At 38.5% G+C, this 21,862-nt stretch overlaps 1 protein-coding gene across 1 annotated transcript in view; it reads right to left on the bottom strand.

The window, feature by feature from the left end:
- Window positions 1–1,219: 1,219 nt before the first annotated feature.
- The window catches only part of ARHGAP12 (Rho GTPase activating protein 12), a gene marked incomplete at its 5' end in the record, with an annotated part of 38,689 nt that continues 18,046 nt past the window's right edge, over window positions 1,220–21,862 (bottom strand). Inside the window, 12 exons of the mRNA XM_009871267.1 lie at window positions 1,220–1,678; window positions 2,107–2,209; window positions 2,473–2,607; window positions 3,388–3,465; window positions 5,558–5,656; window positions 8,494–8,613; window positions 9,634–9,742; window positions 12,922–13,020; window positions 13,314–13,418; window positions 17,700–17,822; window positions 19,791–19,872; window positions 21,523–21,584. Coding sequence (XP_009869569.1) covers window positions 1,504–1,678; window positions 2,107–2,209; window positions 2,473–2,607; window positions 3,388–3,465; window positions 5,558–5,656; window positions 8,494–8,613; window positions 9,634–9,742; window positions 12,922–13,020; window positions 13,314–13,418; window positions 17,700–17,822; window positions 19,791–19,872; window positions 21,523–21,584 — 1,290 coding nt within the window. The remainder of the gene's footprint in view (window positions 1,679–2,106; window positions 2,210–2,472; window positions 2,608–3,387; window positions 3,466–5,557; window positions 5,657–8,493; window positions 8,614–9,633; window positions 9,743–12,921; window positions 13,021–13,313; window positions 13,419–17,699; window positions 17,823–19,790; window positions 19,873–21,522; window positions 21,585–21,862) is intronic.

Raw genomic sequence — 21,862 nt, 5'->3', positions numbered from 1 at the left:
TCCTTTAAAGGGGGTTCATATTGTCTGAAGTGGGAATGGCAAACTCGAAAAAAACTGACGGTTCTCTTTATTCAGGTTAGACATAACAAATATGTCAGATACAGCAGTTAGTCTAGAAAAATACATTTAAAAAAATCTTCAGCAGACCATGCTTCCCTGTAACAAAATCTTTCATAAACCAATTTTACAAATTATTCTACATTAAAGTAAAAAGGAAAATCTTAAATTTAGCATCATGGATTCCATCAAACACCTATCTACCTATCTATCAAACCATGAGTTTCACTATTTGGAGATGTTAGAATTCGTAATACACTTTTCTAACGTATCCTGTACATATTAAATAACCTAAAAGGCTCTTCTTGTAGTGCATTAACAATTTAGCAAGCACACCCAGTATTTCTCCAGTACCATTTGCATTACAGTTATTTGCCTGCAAATGTAATTAACATCTAAAAGTGCACACAGTTAGGACCCCCCCTCCCTCCCCATAACCTGTTTCCCTGCTGAAACCCAGACATCCACTGGAAACATTACGCTACTCTCACTAATCTACCCATGATTAGAAATGTGGGACTAAACTGTTCTTAAACTATACAGGAACTGAATTATATACAAGAATCAAAGGGACAGCCTCTATTTACATCAAAAAACTTCCACTACCACAGCACTATACCAAGAACTCGATACAGCGTTACAGTCGGTATTTACTTAGGATTTTAGCTTTAAATCAGTATAACACAAAACTTAGCTCAGGAAGTACCCTGAAAAAAAATGAACATGTTTATTAAACAGGACTTCTGTTATGCCGCAAGACAAATACCCGTTGCTGGATATTTTTACAAGTTCAGTGTTTGAAATAGGTGTTGTTCTACAAAGCAGCTAAGAAGTTCTGGAAAAGTTGCTGGGGAAAAAAAGGAAAAAAAGAAAAAAAGGATGGAGGGGAGGAAGGACAGCAGATATCAAGTGAGGAATTAGAATTAAATAACTAAACCAAACTGTTAGCACAAGTTTAAGACAGTCACTGCATGCAGAAACCCCTTGGAAAAGTGTCATAGAGATCTGAGTAGGTTGTAATATCAAAGCTTAAGACGTAACTTCACTGAATTCTTCCATACCGGTTGGTAGGACTTTTCCCTGTCAAGTGGAAGAATTTTAAGATTAAATTCCAAACTATCCAGTTTAAGATTAATAGCTTTACTCTCCAGGAAATCCAGTGTATGAACCTATATTACATTTTTTCCAATGCTACCTTAAAAAAAGGCAAACTAAAAAGTTTTTAATTCACTTTGTACATTGAACTTCCGAAAGAAATCCAACGTGTTGTCTTTAATTCGCGTTGAAGTGGTCAAACATTTCTCCTGTTTCTCCCCTCCCCAAAAGTGCAAAAAACAAGTTGCTGCTTGGTCCACAAACATAATACATCATGTACAGTGAGAGATTTTCCTTCTGATGGAGTACTGCTGCCAACCCATCACTTCAGCTTCTACTCCAAGAAAAATGTCAGCGTCCAAAGATGGAATTCAATTCCAGTAGAATTAACTCTACAATCTGATTCTGGTATACAGTGTGGACTGCTATGTTACCAGTCTCTTTCTCTGGTTTTAATAAGGTTGGACCAAAAACTATTGCTACGCTTTGATAGGTCATTCGGTTCTTTTCTCCGTTTTCCACAACTCTGAAAGAGAAAAAAAATACACAGAGACTCACCAGTGTTAGAGTGATAGGATGACAGGGAAAAAGACAGTCCAAAGTAAATTACTATTCACAGTATTTATTTAAGAAGTAGTCCGGTTTGTAGGACATACAGCTGCTGTGGTTCCCCTCTCTACGGAAAAGTTTTATTTTGAAAAGCTATTCCTGATCCTCTCACAATCCCTTGAACATAACGGCATGGAATTAAACACCACATCTACGACACACACCGTCTGAAGTCTGTTTGGTGCTTTCCAAGCTTGTATAAATACAGACCTATATATTGATTCACAGAGTCCAACACAGGCCCGAAAAATGCCGTGGGAAGCGCCATCTAGAACTTTTAATTGCATTATTCAGCTTTGAGGTAGGATCAGCAATACAAAGTCTGTCTTTCTATCCGCTACTTACCTCTTCAGGTGTCTGAACAGCACCTGCATAGTGTCCTGATTTGGTTTTGGCAACTGTTTGATTAAATCTTTCACAGCATGGACACGCTGCCTTGGTTCTTGTTCTGCAAAAGGATGAGACGTAGAAACAGAAATTCAGTATTTTTGCTTAAAACTTGGCCATAAAATTGAACGGAGCAGGAAATACAGGGAAGGTTGGGCAGTGCTGATGCGAGATGATGCACTGCCATCTCCCGGCCATGCCACGTGTTACCGACGGTCCCTTTCAGAAGAGCCCAAACGCTCTTTTACTCTCCAAAACAATTAATGAATTGTACATATTGAGCAAAGCTTAGACGAAAAGCACACGCGCATTTCCCAGACTTACTAATTGCATTTACAAAGTCATTGAAGTGATTATAAGTGAACAGCGGCTCTGGCAATTCTCTGAAAAACATCTTTAGAGCTCCTGTGATGACATGTATATCTTCCCATTTACTGTCATTCAAGTCCAGTTTCTCATCTGAGAGAGAAAAATGAATAATTCATAATTATTTTTTTAAAATACACTTTAAAAAAATGAACTTAAATACTATTCTATTATTTATATACTATTATTGCTTTTAGAACAGTGAAGACTTAACCCCACTTAAGCCCATTCCCTGCTGGGATACAGAGCTGCAGCGGCATAAGCAGGGAAACAAAAAACCACTGCAGACAGAGATTGCAAAGCTCTGCTACTGCATCGCAGGCAGCTCCCCAGCACCAAAGGCATTTTCCAGATGGTAACAGGAGAGTGCTGCTGATATAACACAAAATTTACTACTAGACCTTGTTAATCAGGACAGGTCAGACTGCAGATGGGCTACTGTTCTCTTCCTAGTTGCAAGCCACCTATTGATTCCCACTGAGCAAAACTCTAAGAGCCAGCGTATGGCAAAGAAGAGCTAAGCAGCCCAAGTAATTCTCATTAAAAAGTACTAACTTAGAATTTTAATGCTAGTGGAAGCTTAATATGCTTACTGTTTTTCCGTAAAGTACAAAGTTATTCTGTTTGAAATAATTTCCCATTCCAATTCTATTAGCACTTTTCTTTAGGACTATGTTCTACCAATGCCTCTATGCTCCAAACAAGACCAAACCTCCAGGATACTAGGTTTTTCAAATGATGTATATTACACACTAAATTCTGCAATTCTGAAGTTATTTTCCATTGAAGATGACAATCACTTCTCACGAAAGACTGCAGTTAAGCATTAAGAAATGCAATTATGCACTTGTAATACAGTCAAAGGAAGCTTACCATGATTGACTGCAAATCTTAGCTTCTGTATCACTGCAAGATTGCCGCTAACTCGGTACAAGCCATCAACATCTAATCCTAAAACAAAGGGATACATCCATTTTAATACCTTAAACATACATGAATTCTGAAACCATTAGGCTACTTCTTTATAGGTCTACTCAGCAAAACTAAAAAGAAACCCACCTTGTAACAAAGAACACTTGGTTCAACAAAGAAAAACAAAACTAAAACAAAAGTTAAACTATCTTTTTTTGATGGGCAGGGCATATATCAGAGGTGGTTTAGTTTGCTGACACAGGTTTAGTAGTGTCAAGCTCAAAGTAATCTCTAAAACTCCCTAACACAGTAGAAGAGCAGTAATGAGGCAACAGCTCCAAGTTTCCCCAACGGGACTAAGTGTCTCATTTAAAATATTCTTGGTGGGTGGGCAGAGAGGATGCGGGAGTTCAACATGCAAGAACCCAGTATTTTGTGGAAGTTCAATTTTTTAATGTATGGTTAAGAAAAATCAAGCCAAAATCATGCATAGAGAAGCATCTTAAAATTATCAAGTGACCAGGTTTGCACAGAGACAGAATGATGTGCATGCACACTCATCACTACCCAACATCCTAAAAAACTAAAAAAAAAAAAAACGAGGTAACCTTTGTCTTTGCAGTACTGCACACTCAACCAGAAAACAAGAAAACCGTGTCTCTGTGATTGCTACTGCAATTACTCGGAAGTGACTAGAAGGTAAAGAATTGAACTGCAACGCCACTAGAACGCAGCATGTGAGTCAGTGCCACTGAGAGGGTGAGTGTTGCCAGAATACCTGCAAGTCCCTGGAGCTCCTCAAGGAGTTGTCTGATGCAAGAGAGCCCAGTTACCAGCACCATCTGACATATATCCCTTTTCCCCACAATCCACTAGTCATTCCTTTACAGAAAGAAATGATTGGAAGTGTACTGGCAGTAGGAAGAAGAGTTGGAGAAGTGGGGAAAAAAGCTGTTCATTTCTGTCAGCTTCCCCTCAGGTATTTAAAAAAGGAAAACTTCACCACTATCTTCACTGAAGTCCTGTCTTTAAAATAAAGAAGAAAAAAAAAAAGAAAACAAGAAAAAAGCAAAATAACCCCCTTTCTCACAAACTGCAGATCACAAATGGAATAAAGCCTGCTGTTTAACAAGAAAGGTGACAGTTCATAGAACTGGAGTAAGGCAATAGAAGTTATTTTTCCCCTCCCAGGCCATAAGAAGCAGCATTGAGAAAGAGGACCATAGGCTGCAACGAAACCCTAAATGAAGTTCCCATGGAAGATACATTAAAATTCACATGTAGTATTCCCCTGTAACACTTACCCTGATTCTCAAGAGAACGTTCTCAGATTAACAGACTGGTATATACCTGAATGATGATTATGGAGATTCCATAATCCCCTCTCAGTCATCTTTTCCAAGAAGTGGGGCAATGACAACAGCAAGAAACAAGCAAGAAAACCAGCACAGACTACAGCTGAGTCAGGAGTCACAGTATTCTCAGCAAAAATGTCCTTTATATCAGACAACCCAGAATGGCACATGTAGCTTTCAAGCATAATTTTCTCAGCTGTTGGGTTGGAGAGACTTATTTTCAATAGAAGCAAACAAAAATGGAGTCAATGTGTAGACTGATAATCTTGAGAATTGCATAAAACTTCACATAGCCATTGGGGTAACTGGCTGAAGGGCATCAAACCAACAGATACATCTTGTGTGGTCAACAAATACACAGAGCAGGAACACAACTTCTTCCCAGAAGTTTGCTTCAAGGACGTTTTAATATAGATGATTGTTACCACACTTAAATCTCCCAAAAATGAATGGTTGCGTTTTCAGTCTCTCTTTTCATCTGAAAAACACCAACCTTGATGGGCTGAGCAGTTCTGTTACTTCTTGTAATACCTCTCTCCTCAGAAGTCGCTCAGTTTGAAATATACCGAAAGGAATCTATTTCTTAGATATAAGATTTCCTCCCCACTTTGGATCCCACTTACCTCCCCACTCTTAAAACTACTACTGCTACCTACAAACACAAGTTTCAGATTATTTTCCCCAAATAAGTCTACAGCATTTTAAGGATTAAAACGTTCAGAATTAGATAGTGTGGCGAGTAAGAGAGATTCGGAAACAAAAAACTTCAGCCATACCATGTTCCTCAACATGCTCAATGCACAGCTTCACGAACTTTGGCACCGTGCTGTTTTCTCTTTGACACAAGCTGGTGAGATTGGAACCAAACACTTGATCTGGAACCAAGTAAAGAGACTGATTTACAGTGGAACAGGACTCAAGTGACAGAACTAGTTCAGGTTAAAACAAACCTCTACTGGATACAATTGTCGCAGTATTAGAGTGAAAACAGGAAAGCTTTGAAAAGAGATCTCAGCAGCTCTTATAAGAAGAAGCTCCCTCTAAGAGAGAGTGTCAGCACTTACTCAAACGGGAGTCTCTAAGGAACTTTTGCTACTGAAATAACTTTAATCCATCAGGAGATACCTGTGAGAGTCGTATAGTTATTACTGTAATGAGAAACTTAATAGAGTCAAATGCCCTGTTACACTCCATTCTTGTTCTAAGGTCAAAATACATTTACTGTAATATTTGTTAAAAATATGAAGAGATAATAAAACTCAACCAAAGTGAAAGCTTTTGGCATTGCTTGGGGAAAAATCCTATAAAACATTATTTTTCATTGCACCTATCTTTTAATTCAGCATTACATATTACTTGAGAGTCTTTCACTTCTAACATTTTTTTATCTCTGATACGGATTTGTAAATGAAAGACCTTTACATCAGAGAGCTCCAAATGGATGCAGCTATGACTATGCATAGGCAACCCAGCTGCAAGGCTGGAATCTAGATAGAGCTATTTTATTGGCAAAGGTAACTGAGTCTTTCAAAACTACACAGTCTAAGTGGAGTGTTTTCTATCATAAACTAGAGCCAAAATGGAAACCAGCTTGGGCAGAGAACAGATTCTTACAGTGTCTCCATGTATTTCAGCAAAATGTTAACTCTTCTTGTTCAGGTTATGTTATCACCAAAATCTCTCAGACCTGTATTCTCTCAGACCTGTATCTATAGTTTTCAAAGGTGCCCAAATAACAGATGCCCTCCCCTGTTCAGATGCAGGCGACTGCAACACGGTCTCGATATAGAGAAGAAACGCTGACACTCTTAAAAGGAAGAAAGGTTTCGGTTTTAATCATTTAAATAAGGTATGTAAAGTAGTCATCTTCGCAACATCTAGTAGATCTTACTTTAGAGCATACGCATGAGAGGAAACCACTCTTGCATTTGCACCATGCATAGCATCTCGTCCATTTTGCATGTTTAGTAATCATTGAAGTCGAAGCATTAACAGCGCTGACTACTGCTTTAGGAAATCCAAACGGCACCAAACCAATTATATAGTGTGAATGGTATTATTAGCCACATACACGTAAGGCTGGTGACCTAAAACATCTCAGTCCTGCTGCTGCTACTCACACAGCCTGCTGTATCCACAGAATCAGAAGCAAGAGATTGAAGAAGCCCACGCAATAGAAAGTCAGGCTAGCATGCAGCTGTAGCAGGTAAAGCAATGCAGATTAGGTAGCTCAAGAAAACATTAGCAGATAAACTGATTTGCTACAATTGCCTCTAACTTTAATAATTTCAATATACAGAGGAATCATATTTTTATCTCTCATCTTATGGTAACTTTTGTAATTTTGTTTTTCCATGTAACAAAACCTTAGCACAGTTACTTCTGCTTAGTGCATGCTGTTTCAAGTATTTTTGGGGTTTTTTTTCTAGAACTGTTCATTATTTTTTCTGCTTATACTGGGTTTGCCAAGTTTTCCATTTACTAAACTTGTTCTGTAGCACAGACAAAAGTACACAGGGCTTTTAAATAGACTTCTGTATTTTTCATTCATATAGCAGATGTAGAATTGTACAGCGCAGATCCAACTTTTAAAAGTTTACACCGTGCTTTTAAATAAAAACAAACTCTTCATTCCTTAACATCTTTATTAAAAATCCAATCACCAGCATGCATGTGTACAAATTAAACTTGGCTTAGCATTCACTGTTGCTAATGTCAGAAGTTACGTCACTGAGCCATGACATGAATACTAAGCTGTAAAGCAGAGCAAAATGTCAAAGTCTGGGAATAATGTCTTCTTATCCCAAACAAAAATTCCAAAATTTACAGTTAGATTATATTTGCAGATACACAAATATATAAAACACCACATGCAACAGAAGCACACGTGTTAAAGTATGTAGCTAGACAAATCACAGTAGGATTTGGTCTGTTATTTGTCTACTCATATGCTACTTTTACCCTAGTAGAGCAGCACCTACAAGTTCTACTAAAGCATACAAATAAATAAAGTTTTACAGTGAGTACCAAGTCAATAACTTACAAAAGCACATTAACTTAAACCTGTGCAAATACTGTTCTTTCAAAGTTTCTACAAAGTGCGACAAATAGAAAAAAATTCTTCCATAAGTTTGATTCAGGAATATTCGTCAGACTCATTGTTTGTGAAACAATTACAAAACCGTATACATTCAGAAAAGGTCAGGGGAAAAAGTTGTTTAAGTTAAGACTCCTTGGCCTCACCCTGGTTTGCCTAAATATTTAATTTCTTATGAGATGGCACATGATTGTCTGGTTCCACTCAGAGTTAAACACCCTTGTGAAACAGATGAGCACACGCATTCAGCTTTGTACCCAAAGGACTGTTACCTCCCTTGTATGCACAAAGGATTATCAGCTATTGCAAGCTTCCAGCTCAGAAGAGCAGACCAGATGGACTCTACAGCTAAGAAGCACTCCAAGTCCAGTCGGGCTCCTGTGCACTCAATTTTCATTGCAGTTTTGCAAGTAATGAGCTGAAGGAGAGAGCATCTCCACGAAGTTTAGTGGCTTGTAGCAGTGCTCAGAACGACAATCAATCACCAGTTCCACCATACATCCAACCAGTTACATACACGTGTGTTACTCTAAAACTAGATCACTTTAACCTCATTTTACACATGAACTAATTCAGCTTTTCAAATTATTTCCTTTGTTAAAAAGGTTCATTTACCCTTAATGTAGCCTTTTTCACGGACAGCTTGTAACGTAGGGCGCCGTGTTAGAAACTTCTTGAGCTTTGTTTTGGTCTTTTTCTGATCTGTGGAATCTATATTGCTAGGTGCTTTCACTGCTGAAAAGAGAAATGCATTTAGCATGAACATCCACAAAACCAACACTGCATTTATCTACCACGGAACCAACACTGGGGAAACAACAACAACAAAAAGCAGCAAACTCAAACCCATTTAGAAAAATACTCAAGTTTGTAATGCATCCACATTTTTTTCCTTAATTTTTTTGGATGTCCTTGTAAATAGCATCATTTTTTCAAATCACCAAGAGAAAACTCTGTCAAAAAAACCTTGTAAAACAAGTATTGCCTGTGAAACTAACTACCTGCTAACTTAGTTGTGGAATTCTGAAAATATAGCTATGTTTCAAAATCAAACTTGCCTTTCATTAAGTTAATTCTTTTGAAATAAATACTTTTTCACAAATTACACACAAGGCCTAGAAGTAGAAGACAGAAAATAATCTGCCTGATTAATATAGTTCTGTGCAAAGGAAGACATCTCTGTGGCCAAAAGAAATTTGGTTCTAAAATTCTGAAGGTGTAATTACAAATGCCTAGTTTCTCTATATGAGCTTCATAGCTTCATTAGCAACTTAAAAAAATTGCAATTTAAGTTAATAGTGCAAATGTTTACAGATGTTGTACCACAGACAAAAAAATAATCAAGTAAAAAAATTCTAATCAGGTTTGAACATATACAAGGATAAAGGTATTTTTATTCAAAACCATCTATAAAAGAGAAAATGACTGTCTAATTACTTCTCTGCATTTGACACCTTGAAAATAGTTCTTTTCACTGCTGTCTTTTTTCCCCTCTTTTTCACGTGTCATACAGCAGGAGCTAAAGACATTTGTGGGTTGTTTTTTGTTTTTCTTTAAGATCAATAAAACATGGAAGAAAATATACTAACTGGCACCGAGATGTAGAATGAACTACATAAAAGTCTCTTTCCAAACTCAAGTAGTTTCATTTCTACCTGTCCTGTTGAATTCTTCCCTATTTACATATAATAATGAAGATGCAAAAAATAAAAATAAGCTTTACTAAAATCAATTAATGGAAAACTTTCAACTCACAACGAAGTTTCTTAGAATCTTTATTCTCTTTCTCTTTTTCTTTGTCTTGTTTTTCCACCCCAGGGGAATCTGGTACCTCATCATCTAATGCTTCATCGGACTCTACTACCTATTAGATTTAACAAAATGCAATGATCAGTTTGATGATTCATAGAATGTAGCATTAAAAATACACATTTCCTGTAAACAGTTCTACAATATACATTTTTTTCCCTATAATGATACACAGTTCATTCTTTCCTGAACTTTAGATGCTAAAACTATCTTCGGAGATAATATCATTCTCACTGGCAGAGCAAATAACTGAGAAACACTCTTTGATCATACCGTCCAATAAAGAAAGTCTTGCTGAACACTGAACAGAGTACAACTAGCTTTTCAGGGTAACACTTCATTGCATCAACCAATAAACAGAAACTATTTTTTCAAATCCAGTAGACAAAACAGCTATATCATGGTCTGCTATAGAAACACTTGACTGGTAAGAGTCTAAAAAACATTTCTAGAGCATTTACTTCATTTCTGATCTCTGTAATTAAGATTTTTGTAATAAAAAACCAGAACTACCAGTTGGAAAATTTCACTAGTCAAAACGTACACTGAATTCACTCTGAAGAAGTAAATACACCAGTGCCCACAATTCTTGCCCTGTCACTGCTCTCTCAGTATATTCTCATTAAATAGTCAAATGAAACCATAGATCACGTTGTAGTGTGGAGGCAGATACCAGAGTCTATCAAACTGCCCACCTGGAGTCTCATACCTCCACTACATGTGTGACTGAAGACATATCAGAAAATAGGAGAAGACCTCACCACACTAGAACTAGCACCTCTGTCCTGGGAAAGAGACCATAAAGTTCCCCAAATTAAAAGTTTGCTTGAGATCTGATTGACTTTTGCACCCAAAGCTTCAGTGCTCGGAATTGTCAGGTAGTCTAATAACATACGGCCTTGGGATGACTGCTTAGGGGATGGGAAGCACAGGTAGTGTTCTCCTCTACCCCTGCAGTTTCACACACTGATGAAGAACGTGACAGGAAATGCCAACACATCAATGCCTGGCTCCGAGCCTGGAGGGGTTGGCAGGACTTTGGATTCTTTGACCATGGGTTAACTTCCCAGACATCAGGCACTGTGACACCGGATGGAATACACCTTTCACAGTGGGGAAAAAGGACCTTCGTGCAAGAGCTAGCAGGGCTTGTTGAGAGGGCTTTAAACTAGATTTGAAGGGAGGAGTGCATGAAACTGGTCCTACTGGAGCGAGACATGGGCAGAGCATATCTATGTTTGTGGGTCAGTGTGCCAGCAAGATTCTTCCATCTGCCATCTCATCAGAGGTAGGAGAGAGAGAGATCCATGTGGCAGCAAAGCTGCAGGTGCTATTGATGGATTACACACCAGAGGGAGAGAACCTGAGGTGCTGGAGAAGGAATCTCCAGCCAGCAAGTCACCTGCAATGAGGCCCCAACTAAAACGCCTCTACGTGAACACACGTAGTAAAAGGAGCAAGCAAGAGGAGTTGGAGATACGTACTTGCCCGCAGGGCTACGATATCATTGGCATCACGGAGGCATGGTGGGATGACACCCATGACTGGAGTGTGGGAAAGGAAGGATATTGGCTGTTCAATAGGGACAGGCAGGGAAGAAGGTGTTGCCCTTTATGTCAGTGACAGGCTGGGGTCCACAGGGCTCTGTGTGGGGATGGATGAGGGTATGACTGAGACCTCACGGGTCAGGATTAAAGGGAATGCACAGGCAGGTGACGTTGTAATGGACATCTGCTACAGCCCACTTGACCAACACAACCGATTGGAGGAGGCTCTCTACAGACAGACAAAAGCAGCCTCATGTTTGTCACCCTGGTATCTGTTAGAGTGACAACATAGCGGGGGAAGGGGAAGGGGAGGGGGAGAGGGAGGGGTCACTTAACAGCAGCCATCCAATACATGAAGGGGGCCTACAGGAAAGCTGGAGAAGGGCTTTTCACAAGGGCCTTTAGTGATAGGATAAGGGGCAACAGCCTGCAACTGAAAGAGGGTAGATTTAAATTAGATATTGGGAAGAAATTCTTCACCATGAGGATGGTGACGCAGTGGAACCAGTTGCCTAAGGAGGCTGTAGATGCCCCATCCCTGGAATTGTTCAAGGTCAGGTTGGATGGGCCTTTGAGCAACCTGCACTAGTGAGAGAGAGGTGTCCCCACCCACAGCAACTGAGTTGGAACTAAATGATCTTCAAGGTCTCTTCCAACCTTAACCATTCTATGAACATACTTTTTGAACTTTTCCCTTGTAATCTTAGGTCTCTTGGGTACCAGCTCCCAGCAGTAATATATCACCAGTTCTTCTAGAGTGCTGAGAAACTTTCCCTATTCCACCACTCACCTCCTCAACCTAATGTGCAAGATCTCAGCATATTTCAGCCTTCCCATCTTTATATTCAATTAAGCAGGGAAGAAGCATCCTCAACCACATTACACAGGGTAGACAGGAGAATGCTATCACTGAGTGACTGCCTTGCCTGGCTGTTAAGGGTCATGATATTTTCATATCAGGAGAGAGCAGAAGGCTCGGAGCCTAAAAAACGAGCAAAGGAACTAAATAACGCATTCTAGCCTGCTGTTTGAGTGGAAAACACTATCAGAGCTAAGAGAAATGAGGGCCACCGATTTAGGGGCAGCACAGGCCTGTAACTATAAAAATAAGAATAGGCATGAAGTCAATCTGATATCAGAGAAGTATTTTCTCTAAGATCTCCTCTAGCTTCTTATAAATTCAAAGATGTTAAAACTTGTTTGGCAATATGAAGAACAAATGCTTGATTAATTTTCAATTGATTAAATAGTTGACAATTTGCTGTCTGATATGACAAAATACAGTGTTTTGCCAAGGCTTTTAATTTGCACTTTTAATAAGTGAATAGCAGTAACAAAAGCTGATTAATGTATGCCATGAAGCGCTCCTTTGGCTACCTTTCCCCTTTTACTCCCTCTATATCAGAAGCTTTCAGGTCACGGAGAGAGAACAGAAGGAAGCTAATTTCTGAGTTGGAGATCAGCCTACATCTCCTGGTTCTTAAAACCAGTGGACCATCCTTCATCCTTTACCTCTATTAACTACATGTCTCTTGTCATCACCAGGAATTGCCATATTCTCCACCTTCTGCCCATTAAAGAAAATTAGGGAATGAAAATGTACACGAAGCACTAGGAGTCATTACATCAATTATTTTACTAAATAACATTACCTTGAAAACAGAGCCTTTGCAATTCAAACACATACCTGATTGTTGATGGTATAGTTAAGAACTTTATACCATTCATTAATAAAGCTGTCATTATCAGATTGAATTAAAAGCTCAGTTCCTTGGCGAGTTTTTAGCTTTAAAAAAATAAAAACAGGTATCGTAAGAATTGATGAACACACCAGAATTCGAAAGTGAAATTACCTAAATAAAATTAAACTTCTCCCTGGCGCAACTTTTAGATAAGTCTCCTTAAAATTTAAAAACATTTTCCAATACAGACATATTAAAAATGGACATTTCTTGCAGGCACTAAGATACATCTATAGGAAGAAATTTTGAGAAATGCAAGTTATTTTAAGTTTAGAGAGAATGTCTTAAGTTATTAACTAAAGTACATATAATTCCACATTTAAATAAAATAATTCACCTCAATGACATTCTTCTTGCTGGATTTGTCCTTTGAGGCCCAGTCAATTAATGCCCCTTTGAGATCCACTGTAAATTCTGGCTTAGACTGATTGACACCAAACTTCTGGAAAAAAAGGAACACTGATGACAAACTTAAACAAAAGAAAAAGGCAAATTCCTAACAGGTACAGAGCCTTGCAATCCTTTACCATGTGTCATTTGCAGTTTACAACTTAACTTTGTCACAGATCAACAGGCATGACACCAGGAAAACAAAAAACCAAACAAAAACCACACACAAAAAACCACACCAGCCTTTAAGCATGCCTATCAAAAGCTGCTCAGCGTAAAGTCCTTAAAATTCCATTATTTTAACTGCCAACTAGATTCCCACAGAGCTTTTTTTTCTATCACAAACAGTAGAAGTCCACACATTATTTGACTGTAGCTTGATTTGAGTCAAGATAGTCCTAAGCTTTAAGAAAAACAGGCTAATAAGTTACTAAACAAAAAAATAAAATTAAAAAAATCTGTAAGTTAATCAATGTCTGTAATTAAAAATCCAAAAACCAAACCAAAAATAGTAGCTTTGCTAGAAAGCAATCACATCCTCTCTCCTGCACTGAAAAAACTTGCACTTATATTTTTGTAATATATATTTAATTTGTGTGTACAGATACACATTTTCCACAATGCTTTTCACATTTTATATTTTTCTGCAGTGCTTCTAGTGCAATACCAAATCTTATATTATCAAGTAAACAGAATGCAATTTCACTGTCTAGCAACTAAACAAACAGTAACTAATCAAGTGATTAAAAAAGAGCATTTAACCCACAAGCAATCCTCCAAACAATGTGGAGGAAAACATCCAGATGATGTTTTTACCCATTGCTTTTACATTTACATTAGGTATCACAATTTTTTAAACCAAAGTACTTTTATTAGCATCTCAACCTACAGCACACGGTTTTGAAATATCATTCCTCAAGGAAACCAATTGAGTGATCCATACAAACAAAAAGTTCTAATTGCGAATAAACTAAGTAAAACACAGAACCAGGAAACCTGTGAATCACTTGGCTGTGGCACTGAAATTTAATGTTGTAGTTTTAGGGGAAGCTTGTAGCATCTGATGCATCAAGAACAGTTTTAATTTTTTTTTTAAGAAATCTTTGATGTGCAAATGTTGTTCAAGTGACAGCTCTAGGGGATGTCAGCCCCAGGACAAGCTCCTTGCTGTGAACACAAGTTTCCAGCCTATACAAGAACAGTCATATCCAAGGGGAGAAAAAACAGTTCAGAAAACAGAACTAATCTGCTGCTTCTGATGAAATTCCCAGCATGGATGTTAATTAATGCTAACTGTGTTTTAGAAAGGCTGTTTACCACTGGAAAATCTTCCCGCTTTGAATCTTAAAGGCAATTAACTGTTGAATGGATAGTAGCACCTTAACTTCTTTATTTTACCAGTGAACAGAATACAGGATGCCAGCAAGCACTTGGCGGGGGGAAATAAAACAACATACCCCAAAAAAACCCACAGCCTTCCAGTTTCTAACTTAATTCTCAGATACCTCCTCCAAGAACATTTCTTATTAATTATAGTACAGATTTTGTGAGAGGCCCTGCTCAGCAGTGAAGTCCACAGAAAAATCTCTGGGCAGCGATGCAGCAGCTGCCTATTTAAGAGAGATTCATGTAACTGCGTTACACACAACCAGTGTGTCCCAGCCACACACTTCCTGACAGCCTAGATCAATCTTGTGTTGGGAAAAAAACCAAATCAATTTATAGAGTTTGGCACTGGAAAGAGCAGGAGACTAGAGTCAAAGTCCTCTGTAGAAACCATGGCGGGGGGAGATTCAACAAAACCATCACTTGGATGGTGCTGAGAAGCACAGATGTCCTGCTACAAGTGAAACCAACAACCAACGACCAAAAAAACAGTAACAGTCACTGCTGTTCTGGCCAAAAAGAAAGCCCTCCAATGCGTTAGCTGGCTGAACTCCTCTTGGAACATATTGCAGTACTACCTCAAACCTATTTGGAGTCCACCCATCTTTTTGGCCTGACTCCTTCAGCGTTTCAGGAAAGCACAGAACAAACAAAAAACTAAAAGCTAAATTTCTCAAAGCGGGGAAAATAAACCAATACATCTTCCCTCACTCCTTCACACAAGAAGCAGTCCCCAAATCGCTGTGTGAGATCCAAAACCAGGGAAATCCATACAAAAAATCCAGGCTCCCCGCAGAGCTCTCCTGATGTACCAATCTACTGCATACTCCTTAGAAACTTAATTTCTGTATTGAAGAAATAAGTTTAGCATGCAGGTTCTTCTATAAGTTTTCCTGTCCAGGTTCTTTTCTGTTCCTAGGTGTGCAAAATCAAGATGCCAGCAGCCATTTCCCTCCTTGAAAGCTTCCAGGAACAAGTCCTGTTCCGGGTGGCTGCTCCAATGCGCCACACACGCAGGTCAGCTACAGGCAATGGAACCCTCCTGAAACAGGCAGGTTTTGTGGAGAGCAGTAACAAGAAAACCTTTTCCTTTAGCATTTGCTGCCACCTAGACACAAAGTCCGCTTTCTCAAAACAGCGCTACCAAGTCAGCACTAGTTGGGATAAATTGAGCTCTTACTAGAGCACTTTACTCTTACTCTTTTTCACCTCTCAGGGAAATTTGGGAAAGGCAGCAGTGTGAGACAGAAAAAGGGAGAGGTCTGTGCAGGGTCCTGCCAGCTGTCCTAGACACAACACAGTCCAAGGGTCCCTAGACACAACACAGTCCAAGGGTCCCTTCTGACAGCTTTTTCTAGGATAGGGGGGGAAAAAAAAAAAAAAAAATCAAAAAAGAAGCATAGCCAGGGGATGTGCTTACAACAGTTTTATGTCAGAGATAACTTTTACTTTTTGGAAACAATGGGGTTTGTTGTTGTTTTTTTCTGCTTTAGACATAGTAGATGCTGTGTAGCTTAAGGACTGCCATTAAAGATGTGTGCTGACATCAGCAAAGAGAAGGTCTTTTCAATCTTTTCAGGAACTTTCTCCAAGTCCTGTAAGCCTCAACAGGACAAGCCACACAGTCTGCATTGTGATATATTCCAGCATTCTTTGGAAACAGAGCTGGATGTTACTTATGGGAAGACTTTGGATGTGCAAATGTCACCTGTCGTTCTCATAATCCTGGGTAGAACCTTTTAACTCCAAGTCCTCCTCACCCATGGATGGACTGCAGAAACAAGGTTGAGGAGACAGATGCATCTTTGTGGCTGGTAAGGTAGCTCCAGAACTATGAGCTTTAATTAAAAAAAATAAATCTAAAAATATTCATTATTTTCATAGTAAAATAATGGATCTTTTTTTGAAGCTAGACTGATAAGAACATTTGCCACTGCACTTGACACTGAGCATATTACAAAAAGTTAACAGATTAAGCTAGAAGTCTTGGGAATCTTAACTCAATCCAAAACACATAGCTTGCTCTCTCTCCAGGTCTTCAGGAAACACAAGCCAAGATATCAAAATAATTTTAAGTATCACCATTTAAAAATCCTCAAGAAACCAAATTATTAAATCACTGCTTTTAACGTCTTCAGCATATTTTTTTTCCATAAATACTTTAGTTTGATTCTGATAAGAGTGCTAAGAAAGAGATATTAAAAACCAGTTATACAACCAGACAAGCCTGTTTGTTTCTTCTAACACTATCATCGTCATCTAAATCCCTTCTTGTCCACCTTGAGCAATGAGCATATAATTGAGCAATATTAAGTACCAATATTTTAACAGTTTCTGCTAAGTAGGACTTCCATGCTTGGCATCTACACTTCAAAACATGACTAACTACAGATGCCAAAGTTATGTACCGAGAGTCCTACAAATTTACATCAGCTTTCTATATGTTGCTTGTAGCCAGAATATCCCTGAGCTCTCTTCCTTCCATCTTTTTAATGCACATTACCTTTTGAGGTACTCAAATTACAACTAGAATTAACCAACATGTACAACATTGCATCAAAGACATCATAGGCACCTCAAAAACATCCTAAATTAGTTGTGTTAGAAAGAATTAGACATAAAATATCTGTTAAAAATTTGACCATATCATGCTGTTTATTAATCAAGACACTAGCGGTTCAAACAGTAGGCAAATTTGAGATTATAATTCTGGCACTGATGAACCGGATAATCTTTCTAATTTGCTCCATTAGAAAAATTACAGTATTATTGCAGCACACTTGTATTAATTTGCACTGTGGATGACTTTCAGAAAACAGCAAACAGGATATATAAGATGTTATATATGAAGGGACAAGACTCAAATCTTGGAAAAATTCAAATTTACTTTCAAGGTTAGTGACAAATAGCCTTACAGTGACAAGAGGCATGCAACAAGAACACATACAGTGATAGCTGAAACTTGGTCAGAGTTTACATAGGTGACAGCAGGTCGACGACTGAGAGCATTTTTCCAAGAAGAAAGCAGCGAGAGCAAGAGCTCAGGAATTGAGCCTGCTTGGCAAAATGACTTGATGAGAAAAAGGAAGAGAAGTGATGAAGTCACAACACAACGCACACCAAAAAATGATATGGCTATATCAATCATTAGACAAATGCTAAACAAATATTCTGCTCATAAATGAAGAGGAAATGTAATTCTCATCATATGCCAAACTTCACCCTTATTAAAATATTGACACAGATGGAAGTTTGAGAGGTGAGGCAGAATCTTTAAAACTCACAGAAAAAATTCTGCAGAGAGCAAAAAGAGCATGTGCTGAATATTTAATTACATTTTTACAAAGCCAACTGCAAGTATGCAGGTATACAACAAAGTCCTTGAAGGAGATTCTTCCTTAGTATTACCAGCTTCACTTTATTCTGTTTGCACTGTTGAGATTTATTTTGCTGACCCTGCTCGAATACTTGACAGTACGCACGCCTGACAGTGCCACACAGAAATACTGTGACTATGACACTTTTGCTCCACTTAAATTATCAAAAGAATTCATGCCCTTTTTTTTTTCCCAAATGACTGTATTTGGAAGGTGTAACACAAGTTACAGTAGTACCCCTAAGCAATAAGCAGAGATGCAGGTTATGGATAACTCATTGGGACACACATTCATTCGTAACAGTATCACACATTCATAAACAGTATCTTAGTTTAGCACTATGTGTTTTAATGATACCAACATATAGGGGTTTTTTTTTAATTTTTTCTTGGATCTGCAGCTACATTTGGATTAAGAATAATAGTAGCTGTAATCAAATTTAGCTAATCAAATCAATGATTAGCTACTCAGGCAAAATGTTTTACATTCCAAACATCCATATTTATACCTATAAAACTAAAGTGCTTTTTGGATCCTTAGCTATAAAAGTAAATTGCAGAAGTCACCAAATCCACTTCCTACCCAGACAGCATAATTCACCTCATCTCATGCCTTTAATCTTTATTCTTTTTCCTTCCCTTCTCTTTTCCTTCTGCTTGACCATCTTGATCAACTTTTCTCTTCCCATTCTATTCTACCCCAAATGCTTTTATATATCCATCCTCACTCATTTTTTACCAACCACCCCTTCTACAACAAACAGAAGGGCAAAGAAAAATTATATTTACAGCTCTGAAATGAGCTCAGTCCTTTAGAATAGAAGGAGAAAGCGAGCCAAGTAAAAAGCTTAGCAAAGCACAGCAAGCCAGCATATATCTGTAAGATGCAATTTTGCTGGAATTCTCAAGATAATACACTGGAATAACAAATACTGAATCTGAGAGATCCACACAATTTAATGCCAGACCTCCAAAAACAGGTAAGTAAGTTGTAGATAAAGAATAACTTCTATAACTATTAATGTTGGAATGCAGCTAGACAGACAATAGACAATTTAGGTATTATGCTAGAGGTGACATAAAAATTGAATAATCATCATCTTCAGTGTGATGCTTCTCTCTAGGTCTTCATGAGACATCAAAATAGATACAGATACTTGTCATGCACTAGGCAGATATAAAACAAAACACGGAATCCAGCAAGGCAGATAGCAAACAATAAGACAACAGAACATTCAAATAGTCCAACACAACAAGAAAAGTGTCAGACTATTTTCTTTATTGCATTATCACATTCAAAATTACCTAGAATTTTTTAAAAAATATTCAAGAACAGTAAAACAGACAAAACTGCTTAGAGAAATACATTAGTTAGGAACCCAAAAATAGTCAGCGTGGAGCAAAAACTTCAAGGTTACAGGGCACCTTGTTATCAGTTTCTTCGTTATCAAATACAAAAAAAAAAAGTTTCTGAAATGCAAGCACAACTGTTTTTCTTCTCGTTCTCCATCATGATTCTTACATTAAGCTATTTATTTTCCTGCTAGTTCTACATTATACACACATATCAGTACTTAAGCCCGACAAATACAAGAGGTTTACTTTTTCTGTGCTTTATGTTATTAACACTTAAACGAGGGTGGGCAATATTCCTGAGCTTACCCAGCCAGTTCCACTTCCTTGGGTTTTAGTGAACAGCAGCGAGGAGCCTTGTAACACTGCCCATGATGACATCCAATTCTTCCTGTAGGTATTTGTAAACAAACGTAAGATAAATTCACTTTGAAAGTAGATGTTTAAACTGTCAATCATTGTTGCCCAGCTGACCTTTATGCTAATATACTTAACCATATATACGGTCATTAGAGCCATCAGTAAGTCGTAATTGCTGTCATATTTGTGGAAGGGAACATATGCTAACGGTCCCAGCCTGACCGTCAAAGTCTAAATCAAACAAAGCTAATTAGTAGTGGAAGCAGTTCACCAGCAGAAATACCATATAATTACAATTTCAAAGGGGCTAATCTGGAACACTCAGCCTACTGTGTACTTAGTAGGCTATGCCAAAGTACTGCATAATTCTGAAGCTGATTGATCGCATCTAACTGGGATACAAGTGTACCACGCTTATGTAATAGGCTCATTTACACTGCAATAAAATCTTTGCTACACAGCTAAAAAATGCAGAAAAAGAACAAATTAGTTGTTCCAGCTGTCTGATTATTTGCTTTTATGCCCAAGTACCTGTCCTCCTGATGTTATAAAAAAAATAAAAGGCTTGACAAGCCCTGACAATCTATTCCCATTGCCCAAACATGAATTATTATCCAACAGCTCTCAAAGGGGTAGGATGGCCACGTTGCCTCTTTCTGTACAGCAGCACAATAATCCAGATCAATGATTCCAACAGAGGAAAGAGAAATGGTGCGAGTGTGCTGTACCAGCAGCAGCTCATGTGAGTCACTGCTCACCCTTTTCTACCAAGCTCTTAGGAGCAGCTCTGAAGAATCAAACTGGAGGTCAGCTGTGCTGCCCAGCTGCGCTGCACTAGGTCAGGGTGGCTGTGGAATATCAGCTGGGTGCTGACTATTCAATCTTCAGGAAAAGCATGCTTCACACATCAAAAGTCTGAGGAATGCTGAACTAGATAGAACACAGTATTAGACCTAAAAGATTAAATTTTTTAAAAAGTAGAAATAGTAAAAAGTAAACCTAAATTAAACCTGAGGATGCACCACACTTATGCAGTATTTAACACCGGAGAAGCCTCTGGCTCTCTCTCAAGTCCATCTTCTTGAGCTCACTGGAAGAAACATATGTCATCACCCCTCAGTTCAAGAAGGCCAGCACAGAGCCACAACAATGATGAAGGGAGTGGAACATCTCCCTTCGGAGGAAAGGCTGAAGTAGCTGGGTCTCTTTAGCTTGAAGAAGAGGAGGCTGAGGGGTGACCTCATTAATGTTTATAAATATGTCAAGGGGGAGTGTCAGGAGGACGGTGCCAGGCTCTTCTCACTGATGTCCAATGACAGGACAAGGGGCAACGGGTACAAGCTGGAGCATAAGAGGTTCCACAAAAACATCAGGAAAAACTTCTTTACTGTGAGGGTGACAGAGCCCTGGCACAGGCTGCCCAGGGAGGGTGTGGAGTCTCCTTCTCTGGAGACATTCAAAACCCGCCTGGACGCATTCCTGTGTGACCTACTGTAGGTGATCCTGCTCTGGCAGGGGGGCTGGACTAGGTGATCTTTCAAGGTTCCTTCCAACCTCTGTTGGGGTTCAATTTAGACAAAATGTAATGAACTGCAAAACCCTTGGATGCTCTCCTAATATAAAAATCAGATTCATTACACAAACCCGTATGCACATGCACTTCTAGAAGCTCAAGACGTACCGAACTTTCTTCCCATTTTCTGTAATTTTTGTCACATTCAGTAATCCATACTTCTCTTGACCCTGTAAGATAGAGTAAGACATAAATATAAAAATATCTGCTTCTGTTGCCATCAAAACACTGAATTCAAACAAAACACTGAATTAAATTTTTGGGGATGAGCCATCTTTGCCCATGTTCTAACTTCAAAAAACTGTCTTAAGTGTATTTAAACATGTAGAGATCAACAAAATGAAAATTCCTCTGGGAAAGTACGATTTACCATTCAGAGGGTTAAAAGTTTTCCTTCTTCAAGGCCTAGGTTCTTCAGAAAAGCCAAACCAAATCATTTGTGATACTA

Source organism: Apaloderma vittatum, unplaced genomic scaffold (assembly GCF_000703405.1).
Source record: "Apaloderma vittatum isolate BGI_N311 unplaced genomic scaffold, ASM70340v1 scaffold5976, whole genome shotgun sequence".
NCBI lineage: Eukaryota > Metazoa > Chordata > Aves > Trogoniformes > Trogonidae > Apaloderma > Apaloderma vittatum.
Note: the sequence above shows the minus strand (reverse complement) of the source record. Positions and strands in the feature narration are given on the sequence as shown.